The sequence below is a fragment of the Homalodisca vitripennis genome, chromosome X (genome assembly GCF_021130785.1).
Source record: "Homalodisca vitripennis isolate AUS2020 chromosome X, UT_GWSS_2.1, whole genome shotgun sequence".
Classification (NCBI taxonomy): Eukaryota; Metazoa; Arthropoda; class Insecta; order Hemiptera; family Cicadellidae; genus Homalodisca; species Homalodisca vitripennis.
This window is the reverse complement of record NC_060215.1, coordinates 69,427,230-69,442,500: the sequence shown is the minus strand read 5'-3', so window position 1 is coordinate 69,442,500 and position 15,271 is coordinate 69,427,230. Positions and strand designations below refer to the sequence as shown.

The 15,271-nt window shown below is 32.3% G+C and overlaps 1 protein-coding gene across 3 annotated transcripts in view; it reads right to left on the bottom strand.

The window, feature by feature from the left end:
- LOC124369152 (polyamine-transporting ATPase 13A3) overlaps window positions 1-15,271 on the bottom strand; it is a 109,613-nt gene that overhangs the window by 48,781 nt on the left and 45,561 nt on the right. For all 3 annotated transcript variants that reach the window (XM_046826933.1, XM_046826932.1, XM_046826934.1), the window contains 5 exons: window positions 12,674-12,746; window positions 10,235-10,366; window positions 8,106-8,239; window positions 7,582-7,764; window positions 3,121-3,309 (listed from right to left, as the gene is read on the bottom strand). In XM_046826933.1, the coding sequence (XP_046682889.1) occupies window positions 3,121-3,309; window positions 7,582-7,764; window positions 8,106-8,239; window positions 10,235-10,366; window positions 12,674-12,746 (711 nt within the window). The remainder of the gene's footprint in view (window positions 1-3,120; window positions 3,310-7,581; window positions 7,765-8,105; window positions 8,240-10,234; window positions 10,367-12,673; window positions 12,747-15,271) is intronic.

Below are 15,271 nucleotides of genomic sequence, written 5' to 3'. Positions count from 1 at the left end.
GAAAAATGTTATTGTTTCTAGGCAAATAAAAACTGATTCCCCAGAATTTGATGTTCTATGTACATTTCTGGACAATACTTTTTGGAAACATATTACTAATGAAACCAATTAATATGCTAACAAGAGTTTAGGCATATACCTACCTGCTTTAGGTAACCATGATGTAATTTGTATCTCTGTCTCTTTGGAAGAAATAAAGTGTGCACAGATCATGGAAACAGATCAGAGACAGTTTTTGAGCACAAAAATCCAATGTGCCTTTGCATTTGGAACATTGTTTTGAATCTTACCACACAAAACTTACAACTAACTAACATGTATATTCAATAAAATACATATAAAACACATCTTGTTTTAAATAAATTGGAACATGTTATATGGTAGTTTCATATTTTTAATTGACCCTAAACGCCTAAACAGTGATTTCCATTGAAAAATTAATTTTTTACTAAGGGTAAAAATATTTGAATTTAAATCGGAGGTTAATATTGCTCTTTTTCAATTATTCAGAAGCCTTCCAGCGATCTCTGACCTGACCTGTTTTTGGGGTTCAGATAATAACGTCAAAACCCATGGAGCACTAATTTTTCTAAAACCGAGTTGATCAGTAATTATGAATTGAATACTTCCATATCTTGATACACAGTTCTGATGAAATTTTTTCCACATTTAACTGGGGATCACGTTTAATCAACCGGCATGTTTGTCATCTGTAAGACTTGTCCTTGAGAGTCAATCATGACTATTATTTATAACCAGTTCTCGTCCACCCTTAAATTCTCTTGCCAACACACGGTTCTGAGACAGTACACATTGAACTGTCCCCAAACGGTGTCTGCACACAAGTTAAAATATCTGATGGTTAAATGGCTCCATAGGTTAAAAACTTGGAAATCCGTTGTGCAACAGACGTAGGGACTTCTTGATCGGTTATGGCTGTACTGACGGCAATGCCAAACTGAACACTAACCAGAACGGTTCCCCCCTTCCTCATAGACCTAAAATCTATTGCACACAACATTATATAGGTAGAACCTGAATTCTAAGAAGAACAGTAAAACTACTGAACTGCTGTTTATATTTTATTTACCCTTGTATCTAAGCAATAATCAACCTTATATCAGGTCAGCTTAATCATGTTAGGAGTTACAGTTGGAATAGCAGTGTTGATTGGTTCCCCTAAGTGTCGCAGGTACTGGATCTTTGTAGCGTAGACAATGTTTTTGATATAACTATAAGAAGAAGTTGAAAAGAGTCAAGTCAGGGCTCCTTAGCAGCCATGCTACCAATCCACTGAGCAGAGAAATAGTGTGTGTCAAGATGGCGCCTATGCATGCGCAGAGTTGCAATTTCAAGTTAAGCTGATGATATTAAAACAATTTTTCTATATTATAACAGTAGTGTATATGAAATTGCTTCATAAATACTTTTAAAATTATAAAGAAAAATCCGGTGTACCTATATTTTATTATAATTTTAGTCAATAGTCTTTTCATACATTTTAAATAATGTATGGAACAAAAAATAAATTTCAAATATAAATTCTGAGCCACATATTTAGGTAAAATATCACATTTATTCTGAGAATATACATTATTAATGAGTTAAAGCTAATTTCATTATTAAGCTTTTACCAAGTAAATAATGTACTTTATTTTATTTTAATGAAGAGACATTAAATAAGTGGACTTATATTGTGTCCTATTTTAGTGTTTCACTTCATCTTTTACAATTATTTATATGGAATTAGATCTCAAATTTCACTATTTGTATATATGTACATAGTAAATAGAACATATCTTAAATGTATAGCATATTTTGATAGAATGATTGTAGGTGGGCTAGGATAGGCTTTTGTTCCTTGATTATTGTGGGCAAGTACAATGACACTGCTATTCAAAATTGGGAAGAAACAGGAAATACAGAGTTGATTTACATGGAAGCAAGCATTAAATTGATAAATGATAGTACACTTATTAATTATACACATATACAAATACTCCAATGATTGGAAGAAGCAGTTTTAAAATAAAAGTTGAAAAATTAATTTTAAGAAAAATGTGTTTAAAACTAAACAAAACACAACTGGAAATAAACTATATTTGCACAGGTATAAAAAGGCCTTGTCTATTCGAATAATTGCAACCAGACATAATCCAGATTAACAAAAATTCAGATGAATCAAAGGTAAAAATTAAAAGGTTAAAGATAAAAAGGAATTTATTTGTTAAACATATGAAAGGCATAGAGCCAAATTAGTATTTCGTTTTACATACATTAATTATAGATAAAACTAATAAAATAATAAATAAAAAGATTATTAAGTCTATTGTTTCGTAAAAAACTAATCATATCTTTTATTATCAGCTTCTATATTCTGTTTCTAAAAAGTATGGTCATGCAGACATTTTAAGGACAAATTTCTGCAAACAAAGTGTGCGACTATTGCTCAAAATAAACTATCAGCCAGTTTAGCTGTTAGTTATCACACCGTTGGTATTGTCGATCTAAAGCTAATAATTTATATGTTCAAATTAACAATTATTCATCTCTAGTAGGCCTACTACAAAATTGTTAATTTCTTATTATATTGTACACATTATTCTGAACACAGAATATGTGTTGACAAAACAGCTGTTATTTTTAAAACATTTGACTCCTTCCAATCTATAAAACTAATCAAATAACCCGGAGATGCGGAAACAAGGTTGTACTGTACATCATTTTTACTGCTTTATTGGATTTTGTTATTTGTTATTGTTATTTTTCCAGTATAACTGTTTTCAGGGGTATCCACAAACTGAATTGAGAGCAGCATGCATTCTCATACTCATTTGATTTATTTTTTTCTGTTTTACTTTGTTGTCCCATGAAGGTATTGATTGTTTCTCTATTGAACAATAACCAATACATAAAGTTTTAATTTATTATATAAGCAAAACTAGATGATATATTGAAATGACTGTACACAGGTCTTGTTGCAGTGTTTTTATCATACATACATACTTAGAGGTTTTATGAACCAGCCAACAAGTAAGACTTTCATAACCATGTTAAAGGTTTGGTTTTGTTTAGGCCTATGAGCAATGTAGACCATAACTATAACAAATTGAAACTTACCTTATCAAAGCAGATAAGTTTAACTTTGCCCCAGATACTGATAAGAGACACAGAAGTGCTGAAGATCTTTTGTTTCTTGAGCCTCTGTAGAGAGTAGTTGCTACCAATAGTCATGGCCGCTGGTAGAGCTGGTGGGACTACTATTGTTATTATGTCCAAACTGCGTAAAATCATATCCTCTAGATCAGCCTAAAACACAACAAACATTCACCACTGTATTTTGCTGTTATTATTGATAACACTTCATGCTAATGAAACCAAACTCAAAATCCAGTTAATAATGTAACAAAACAACTTATATCTAGAATCAAATTGTTTTAATTAAAACAAATATATATGATTTATTTATTCATCTTTAACCACTTAACGGTTTAACCCGAGTATACTCGTTTACATCATTTGTGCAGTTACGGACTAACCCGAGTTATCTTGGGCCCCAGTTTAATTGTTGATACAAAATGGATTAAACCGAATAGACTCGTGCATGACCTTGTAAATGTAGTTTACTGAATTGTCGCGAGACTGCAGCACCTCTCGGGTGTATTGCGTTTTGTTGATTGTCTGTCTACTGCGCAGCGCCACTGGCTCGCCTGCATCACTCTGTGACTGTGGTACGTGGCTGTGAACAACATAACCTGTTCGTGCGTCATTATAAGCGTATTTAATTTATTGTTCTCTTCTCTCGTAACAGTTTTAAAATGAACAGTGACGATGATCATGATTCTGAAAATGAACAGTTGGAAGAAAGTGGCAGTAAGAGTAGTGGTTCTGACACAGAAACAGAGAGTGACTCCGATTCAGATTCGTCTGTGGACTTGAATAATGCACGAGTGTGGACAGAAATAAGTACATCTAACTCTCCGGCAGCCCCTCCACGATTTCCTTTTACAGCTATACCAAGTATAAATGTTGGACCTTTTGATAAAGACAATGATGTGCTTGAATTCTTCGAAAACTATGTACCGGATGAACTCTGTCAGCTGATAGGTAACGAAACCAACCGGTATGCAGCTGAATACGCTCAGACAAATCAAAGAGACAAACCTTTTTCTGAGCTGTCGGTGAGTGAAGTCAGAGTATTTTTAGCTCTAGTTGTAGTACAGGGGGTTTTGGTAAAACCTAAAATGGAACAATATTGGTCAAAAAATCCGTTGATAACAACTCCATTCTTTTTAAAATCTATGCCTTATCGTAGATTCAAGCAAATAAAACAATATCTGCATTTTACAAATAACAATGAATACAACCCAAGAACCCACCCAAACCCTAAGTTGAATAAAATTTGGCCGGTTTTGGAGAAACTTAGGGCAATATTCAAACATAGCGTTACACCTGAAAGAGATGTCACAGTTGATGAGAGTTTATTGTTGTTCAAAGGTCGTTTGTCCTGGAAACAGTTCATACCACTAAAGCGAGCTCGCTTTGGTATAAAGAGTTATATGCTATGTGAAGCAAAAAGTGGATATGTGTGTGACCTTTCAATTTACACTGGTAAGGGGCATGAGGGCTGCCATGCACAGGTACCAGGAGGTATGACAGCTGCTGACTTCAAGAAACTACCAAAATCTACACAAGTAGTTTTAACCTTGTGCAATGACTTGTTGGGGAAAGGTTACTGTTTGACAACAGGTAACTTTTACAGTTCGCCTCAACTAGCGGACATTCTTATCAGTCTTAAGACTGATACCTACGGTACAATAAAACTGTCAAGAAAAGATGTCCCTAAGCAAATGAAGAAAAAGGAGCTGAAGAACAAAAAACTGAAAAAAGGAGATGTAGTATCTTACCAAAAAGGGAAATTAAATATCCTTGCTTGGCAAGACAAGAAGATTGTTGCCCTTCTTTCCACCATTCACTCAGCAAATATGGTGGATGTGGTGAAAAGGGGCATTACAACCAAAAGGCCTAACGTTGTGGTAGCCTATAATGACACAATGGGTGGAGTGGATCGTGTAGACCAGCACATATCCACCTACGCTTCCACTAGGAAAAGAGGAAAAAAGTACTATAAAAAAGTGTTTTTTCATCTTATTGGCCTGTGTATGTGGAACGCGTATGTTCTTTACAAAAAGTGTGAGGGCCAGCTTAGCCCCCTAATGTTCAGATTGGAAGTCATCAAAAGAACAATGGAAATCACTTGAGTGAAGACATGAAGGCGAAACAGGGACGACCAAGCCACTCTCTCAACCCAATAAGGCTAATTGAACGTCATTTCCCTGAATACATTCCAGCCACGGCAGGGAAGGACCACCCGACTCGTCAGTGTGTGATTTGCAGCAGAGTGCGGGATGCACGCGGTAAGAAGATCCGCAGGGAATCCAAATACCATTGCCCAGACTGCAACGTTGCCTTGTGTGTAACTCCATGTTTTCGGGTATACCATACCGTCTTTGACATATAACTTTTTCATTGCTACCTGTTATAGACTAAGTTTTTGACCTTTTTATGTTTGTGAAGTAGTCGTGTCAATGATTTCATTTTTCTGCGTTTTCTCAATATATAATCCATTGTTTACCTAAATTTGTTTTTTTTTCTCCCCGTATTGTTTTCACAAAAATAATTTATCAATTATGTATAATAGTATAAATGTTTAGTATATACATAATATAGCATACGAAATATAAATTTACTTTATATTTATATGTGTGTTAGAATTGTTTTATTTATGTGCAAGTTTTTACATTTACAGATATTGTTTTAGTATATATATATGTATATAAAAAGAATATTTATATATATATATATATATATATATATATATATATCTTCAATCTATGTATACTCAAATAATGTAGTATGTAAAAGTAAAAGCTTACGAGTTGAAAGTAATTTATAGTAAAATATATTGATATATATATATATATATATATTCTAATATATATAATTTAAACTTGGCTTTTATAATATATATTATTGATGCTATCACAAGAATCGAATACCCAATTATATGAGCTAAAATTACTTATGTATATACGTTTACTACCATTGCCGAGATACCTCGGGTTAATCCTTATAGGGGTTTTAAAAAATCCAAAAACACGTTAGACGTAAAAAAAATTTCTTTTTCTAAACAAAGTGATTAGGCTTAAAGTAATGTACTTATTTCATCAATAAAAAAAACATGACCAAAATGGAACGTTTTTCGCAAAATAACGAGACCGTCAAGTGGTTAACAACTTGAATGCCAAGCATTTTTGGAGGGGTGGCGCTGTCAGAGCCAAGCATTTATGACAGGTCACACCTATCTCAGTATTTTGTAGTATTTAGCGAAATATTTCATAACTTTTTAAAAATAAACATAATGAGATGATTTATATTTTATTATGTAGGGGAGAAAGTAGGCTATAACTTGTAATATTCATTTTAATGATAACACATGTTAAAATGTTTAAATTAAAATATAATACAAACACATTTTTGTATCAACTTTGGAATACAAAAACTGTAATTTTATGATCTTAATTTAATATATGCATCTTTTTTACTGTTCCTCATGTACATAGGAACAAACATAACAGTTTTCAAAAAAGGAAGTATTTCTATAACTGAGTTTTGATTTGTTTACATTTGGTATTTGTGTAGTGTACCTCAAAATAATTCACAACTTCTTCATAAATAAACAAAATAGAATATGACTTACAACATTTATTTGGATGATAATATCTGTTAATATTTTTTAATCAAAAAATTATATGAACACATTTTAATGTTTTACGTGTTGATTAAGAAAAACTTTAATTTTTTTATTTTAATACATTTGTATACAATTTTTATATTGTTACCTATGTAAGAAGGAACAAGTATACATTACCAAGTTTAAAACAGTACGTATCTCTAATAACGAGTATGACTTTTCTTATATATCAGTGCAAAATATTGAAAATTTACACTCGCATACAACTTGTCTTTCATATTTAGTTAATAGCTTTTACCAGCTTTAACAAAAATAAAATAATAACTTTTTTAACAAATCTATTTTATATTCAAGAAAATATAGGGTTTCCTAAAGAGATTGTAAAGTTGGCTAACATATTGGAAAATGAGGGAAAAATTTTGAAATTCTAAATTCATATTTTTTATAAATACTAAATAAAACATAAGATGAATTCTTCCATTTAAACTTAACTGTAAATGGTTTTTGTATCCAAAACTGCAAGAAAATATAATGTTTCATAAGAATATTTTTAAGTTGGTCACCATATTAAAAAAATGGCGGCCAAATTTTGAAATTCTAAAATTGTATTTTTGACACTATAAATGTCAAGTCACAGATTTTAAATGTTCCTTTAAATTTTGTCGATTTTGATATATCTGGGTGGCACAGGTAAAATGGACACCCTACAGAGTTTAGACTATCCTGTTATTTGAAAAAGGATTTAATTGACTCCTGCAAGAGGCCAAAATTGAAAAGCTACTTCTAAAGTTAATTTATAACTAGCTTAAGATTAGTGATAACTTTACCCCATGAAGTGTATACAGATATATGCTACAACACATGCCAAGAACAGCAATGAGAGACATAAGGAACAGGAACTTGATACTGTCATGGTATAAGTGGAATCCGTAGTTCTTGGGAAAGAGGATAGAACGCACTAGTTGACCATTTGCGGTGTCTGAGCCTGTCCTCACAACAAGTGCTAACACCTATAACAGATGTAAAGATTCCATAAAACGTCAGAAGAGAATCATTAAATACCATGATATTCAATATTAAAAGTTATATGTGAATAATGCTACTCTTTCTACCTTCAAATTTTCAAGTAGTGTGATTTCAAATAAATAAAAATGCAAACCCAATCTTTTTATAATATTTTTATGCTTATGAAAACATTAGTTAATTTTCATATAATAATGCTTATATAAAATGTTATATGGAAAACTACTTAAATTTACACATCAAAAGATTTTTTACATAGAACAAAATTAGTTTTCTTTCCACTAGTGAAATATTGATTTTCTATTTCATCTGAATGACTAAACCTCACCTGGTTATTATCATAGTAGCGAGACTGGAGGACTCGTGTGCCTCTGTACAAGGTGTGTCGGCTGTGGGTGGCTTGTGGGTCATATACTTCATCCACATATGCTGGAAGGCTCTTCATCACTGGCACACTTTCACCTGTTCATACCCAAATATCATAAATAGTTCATACCACCATTATTTTGTATGTATGTGATTCTTTTTACTGCTTATTTTGACTGTAAATATACTTATACGCTCTAGCTAAATCTTTTACTGCATATATTTTAAAGTTATGCAATCAAGGATAACCAGAAGCTAATAAATTTGGTATGGTGAATAATATTTTCTTAATCAGAGGAGTTGAAACAGTAATAATGAACGAATAACAGCCATATGAACAGCTATTTGTGTTTTAGGAGATAATAAAGTTACAAATGGTGACTTATTTACACAGCAAATAAGGAAACCTTGAAAGCACATATATTTGACCTGTGTGCTAAGAATGAGAAAATGAACTAGCAAGGTTATTAGTTATCTTCTCCATGAATGTCACTCTGTAGCTGAAAACCATTCTCAGCTTGGTGCTGCATATGTTTCATTCTCAATAAATTGACTGGAAGTTGGAGTATGTATGTCAATTTAATGAAAACCAAGTTCAAAGTGTGGCAATGTGAGGTGCCAAGTTTCCAATATCCAACCCCCATTAGTGGTAGAAATACAATTGCCAAAGTAGAATTCATATTAAAGGTGAACAGATGAACAAAAACATTTTTCATTGCAAACTCAGAATCAAAATTATGGAAGAGAATGGGTGGATTAGGATGACTGTCCCCGTAGCTAAAAATGACCAATTGATCATACAAGGTGAACAATTAATCAATAAAAAATTAACATTGGGTCATTCAAAGTCACACTTAGTCACACTTTCAGCTTGAAAATTTAGCTGAAACACTGGTGCTAACTTAACCAAGAGACCCAGGGAAAGAAACAAATAGAAAAAATAGGTTAAATAAAAATGTAAAGCAAATGCTAGTTCACTATGAATCACACCTATCCCAACTTAAGCTCAAACTAACAAACACTGGAGCCAATTTACATCAAGCATTCCAGTGGCTTTGAATAAAACAATAAATTACATTAAACACAAGCTCTACCTAACAATTCAAATTCAAATTTATTTGACTATTTCAGATTTGTTCTTTTAATAAAATACTCTATTAGTGTTGATCTCCTGTATATCACTTACACACTTTATCATTAGTGACTCAGCATGTTATAAAAAGCAAGTCATATCAAACATAACAAGTATGAAGAATGTTGGAGATTTACAACTAAGCAGGTCATATCATTTAGCAGAGGGAGCGAGCCGGTAAAGAGCAGTGTAATTAAAAACAACAGTTCTTGAAATATGAAGATGGAGGTTGTATTAGCTCCTATTAACTTAATCACTGCATTTAGAACACATAAACCAATACTTAAAACTTTTATTTTTGTGAGGCCTTTCGATAGCAAAGCTATCTTTGTCAGACACGCACTTTTACTAGAAGTGTGGAGTGGCACCGAAGCCCACACTGATGACCAGGGGCATTTCCGATCGGTACTTACTCAACCTCATATCACATGCCAAATTGTCCAGCTGATAAGAAAAACATCCAAGATAGTACCTAACTCAAGCTCAGATCACATGAGAGCTAGTTAACTTTTTATATTTATAATACTTACATATGAATTTACCCACTAATATAGTTTAATAACAAATAATAGATGGGGACAGAGTGCCTTCCTTTTTGCTGACAATGCTTATTTTTGGGAAGCAGAAAACAAGAACAGATCATCATAATGACATTTTAAGACCAGTAACTCCAATAAGTCTGTTCTTTCTAATAATGTAGTTTATGTTGGGTCCCCAGTAAGAATTAAAAAAGTGGCCTCTGAATAATACCAAAGTACCAGAAAATATTATTAGGCAACCTTTGAGGCTCCAAAAGGAGTTTGAGGATTGCAGTTTCTCACTTGCTGGAGAAAAACATCATAATTTGATTCCTGAATAAATGATCCTGAGACTTTTAAAAACATCTTGTAAGTAGTACACATTCTACAGCTTGTATTTTTTAAAGCTGTAAAATAATAACTTATTGTACCAAAACCTACCTGTCAATACACTTTCATTAACAATACAGTTTCCAGTGAGCAGCAGGGCATCACAGGTCATGAGGCAGCCATGCGGAGGAATTACAATGGTGTCCCCAGGCACCAAGTCTTGCGAAGGCACCTTCACAGTTTCTGAAAGTTTATAACAGCATATAGTAAAAACTTCTTCACCATGATGAAATTATACTGTTTAATAAATCTTGCAAAACAAATTCAAGAAACAGTAGTGTTATGTAACAAAACTGGAACTGGCTATGACCTAAAGGAAAGGCTTCCCTATAAGAATTCCTCTCAGAGAAAAAAGTAAATTTCCAAACAAATGATGTGTAGTGTTTTAAACATGTCTAAGAAAAGAGGCTAGAGTATAATTCAACAGTTCAACACCGTTTCACATGGACATATGCCTTGAGGCATATCACACTGCAATGAACTATTACGTTGTTTTTTTCTAAGAACTCTATTGAATTTAGGCACAATATGAGCAATGGACAAAGTCAATATTGTATTGCATAATAATAATAAAACAATCAAGAATTTAATAAATAAATATAAAATAGTCAAAAATACCAACAAGTTTATAAAAACGGTGACATGTCCCAGCAAACAATACCATACATCATTAAAGACTCAAAATAAACAGTTTTTGCCATTCTTAGATCAGTCAGATCTCTAATTTGTTTAAATTACGTAACATGCTGAATATAATTTTCCAATTAATTGATTGCTGTAATTTGTCCATCTCAAATTGTCATCTAAAATAACACCAAGAAATTTGCAAATTTTAGAGGAAGTTAATTTATTTTGAAAGAATGTTATTTCTATTTGTTCAACAGTATTTCTGATGAAGTGAAAGTTAAGTATTGATAGTTTTGAGATATTTAATGAAAGTTTGTTGTTCTTAAGCCAGTTAAATTTTAAGCTCAAATTGTCTAGTAATTTTTGACATATGTGAAATCTGTTCTGTGACTTAATAAGACTTGTAGTGTCAAAAAGAATGAATTTGTCAAGATAGTTAAGCTATTTAGACAAGTCATTAATGAAAATAAAAACAATATTGGTTCCAAAACAGATCCTTGAGGGACACCTGCTTCTAAATAGCATGGAGGAAATTGATACTTTCGGATTGAGCCAGCACTACTATGACTTATCTCCACTACCTGACTACGATCTCTCGAATGCTTCTGAACCACTTGTGAGGAATTCCTCTAACACATTAGTGTTCCCACTTATTCAATAATATTTCCTAATCAACACAATCAAAAGCCTTTTGGAGGTCACAGAACGGACCACAGGTTTCATCTCCCTGGTCCAAGGCAGTCCGTACAGAGTCAATTAAACTGATGATAGCATTTGGTGTTGATAACTGGGACTGGAAGCCAAGTTGATTTTTATTTATTATTAAGAATTATTTCAGAAAGTATTTAAGGCATCCACTTAACAATAGTTTCCAATAGTTTTGAAAAGACAGAAATAGGTCTGTAATTTTCCGCAATTTTATTGGAATCTTTGTTTTTAAATATAGGAGTTACTCTGATCACCTTGAGACATTCAGGGAAAACACCCTTATTCATGGAATCATTTACCAGAGCCGAGAGAGGTTTAGATAGAATGCGAATGAATATATTGTTTTAAATTCTGGAAGATCTTGTGTTTCGTCTGGGGATTTGTTTAATTTAAATTTGTTAAAAACTTTTATTATTTCTTTTTCACACACAGGATGAAAATATAAAGAACCGTTAAAAAGCAGGTTTTACAAATAGTCCACAGGGTCATCATAGCTTAAGCTTAATGAGTCAACTTGGTTCAAGATAATATTAGATACATTATCTACAAAGCAGTGATTTAATTACGTTGCAACATCCATTGGATTTGAAATAATTTGATCATTAACAGCTAGACAGATGTTTTTATGGTTAGGAGCTGGTTTTTTTCTGAGTTTATAATATCCCATGATGTTCTTTGAATATTAGTAACATTATTTATTTTATTTACAATTGGTTCTTTTTTTCTAATAGGATTGATTAATTTTGTATATTCTCTTTTTTGTATTGAATGATTTAGTTCTAGCAAGTAACTCCTTTGCTACAACAGCATTATCCCTAACCTCGTCAGTCATCCATGAAGGTGGTGTTGCCTTGCATTTCTTTGTTTTTTGATAGGAAATGCCAGTTCATAGTAATAAACTAGCTTCTCCATTAAATTTGATAGACAGACAGATTCACCAGAAAAAACATAGTGCATGCCACAAATCCATTCTAGGCCACAAAAAAGCTATGTAAGTTGGTAATTGGTTCAATTACAAATTATCTTAATAAACTTACTAATTAATGAACTTCACAATAAGGAATTTATTTTTGTGTAACATTTCTAATGGCCTGAATTAGTTGTTTCCAAAACATTCCACAACCAACAACAAGAAAAGCTAAAAATTGCACTGACCTCCATCAACTAAGCTAACAGTAACTGTGTCAGCATTGCTCTCTGCCACCAGCTCACGAGTCATCATGCTGATCTGGAACAATGCCACCATCAGGGTTCTAATACAGTATTAGATTTGGTCAGTTCAACAACTATATATTAGAATGCTTAATTTTTTAGTATGTGAGTAACAAAAATAGTCAAAATATTATTCCTTTAAGTAATTGTTATAACTTTACAGATTTATGCTGTAATCAATTTCATAGCTTTCTTTATAAGTCATTTTAACAGAAAACATGAAAAGATTGTTAATATATACAATTAAAATTCATAACTGAGTTCTTTCATTATGGAGTAGACAGTATTTAAAGGAATATCTTACTTGTACAAATAAAACAAGAAATCAAAACTGAAATGTGTCTCTTTAATAATAGGAGTCTACAAAGGGCTCTTGAGTGAAAACTCAGAGCATTAATGATATTAGACTGCTTTAGAAACCAGAAGAGAGGAAAACAAGAAAAGAAGAAACAACAAAGAGACTGCCTCATTGCAACATTTCTTCAAAATTACAGGTAAAACCAGCTGACTTTGACATCTTTGTTGGCCAAGAAAACCTCCGTTGCTGATTTGGAAGAGCACAACTTCTCCAACCTGGTCCTCCTTCCAGATTGGCTTTTCCTTTCAGGCTACTCCCACCACTAATAGGAATGCCACACACCCCTTTTTTTCCTCGTGCCAGAAGGACCCCTGACTGAAGCTTGGCAGGGATCGTTCAAACATCCTAAGAATTTTTCCACTTTCACAGCCCCAAGCCACAATCAAATTCATAGAGAGCTGCACACAGTTGGAAAACATTCTGCTTACCACAGAAAATGTGACAGGCAAATTGATATTGTACCCAGCATTGTTCACCTAAACAGTAACAGAACCAATCATGATCCTGCTAGGAAAAAACTGTAATTAATGCAATGTTTTACAGAGCAATATAATTTTATTCTAAGCTATAAAGAAAATATAAAATTATAATGTTGAATGTCTAGAATTTAGAAGCTAAAGCTAACATATGTTTAATTCATATCAAACATTTTTAAGAGTATACATATACACAAGTGGGTGCATTAAAAAGTGAAAATAAAATGCATTATAGCCTCAAGACTTAACAGCCAAGTAAATAACTTATTATAAAAATTAATGTGTAATAACAAAAACTGTTGAAACATGCCATTAGTGAGTTTTAAAACTTTCAATAACTTTTATTCTTTAATTTGAATAATCATGAATTTAATTTCAGTTAACTCCATTAATATTGGGTAATTTTTCAGTTCCTTTTATTTTTAGTTCTAAATGTTTGTTGTGTTATACTTTCTCACTGATGCTAATTTTGTTTGATTGACGCTATTTTACAAGGTGTGTGTCAAATATACAGTGTGAGTTAAAAGTATGGATACATTCTGTTTAGTTTTTGACGGTTAAAGATGGAGATATGGAACTCGGGGTACCTATCTAGGAAATATAAGTGAATTTTTTATTCACTGTTAAAACTTTACCCATTTCTCCAAAATGGGATTTTAGGGAGGGTGAGACAAAAGTTTTAAAGGTTCATTTGAAAGATCTTGATAAAAGAAGAACAGTGGAAACTAGAGCTTTCTCAACCCAGTAAAAAATGGCAGCATTGAAATTAATTAAAAATTAATTGAGGTAAAACATGAACATCCACATTCAGAAGATAAATAACTTCAATAGACAACTACTTTCCTTACAAACTCAAACCTGTTTTACAGTTATTACTTGCTGCAGGCAGACCTCCCTTATCTTATCATTTCTTATTAGTTTTGAAGAAGACCAGTATCATGTTCAGTTTCTGGTTGGAATTAACAAAGTTAAGACGTGTTTTTGTGATACTTTACAATGAAATGGAGTGTTTAAGTGAACAAGAGCGTATTATGATTCTGATGATGTGATTTAATAACACTTATCCCGATTGAAATCCTGTATCTAAATCAGGAGTTCGATAAACAATACAACGATTCCAGGAAACAGGCAGTGTTAAAGACCGCCCAAAACCTAGAAGACCCAAATCGGTTAAAAACGAAGCATTGTCACTTGACGTTTTAATCTGTTATAGAAGATCCTCATGCCTCAATAAGAAATGTTTCTCAAATATCAGTTTGTAAAGTATTACATTACACACAGTGGTTATAAAGCGTACAAAATTCTTTTAGTTCATAAGCTACGTGAGGACGATTTTTATCGTCTTTTTTATCGTAATACAAATGTAAAAATATAAAAACACTAACACCACAAAATGAACCTTATCATAATTTAAAACAAGAATAAAACAGTGAATTATTATGATAATACACCGCCACAAAACACATTAAATCACTAGCCTCTAAATTTGAACAAACCAAGTGAGTGATTTAGTTTTTAGCTCAGGCATGTTAAGTAAACACAGTCCATGAACACCCAAATAAATCAAATCTAAACTCAAGCTTTTGGAACAGGGACATGCCAGTAAAATTGTATTATACAAAATGCGTAACATCACCCATTGTGATTCTCCATACTTAAAGGTTGAATTATAGTCACCTAATCTACAGCACTAAAAGGGCCAAATAC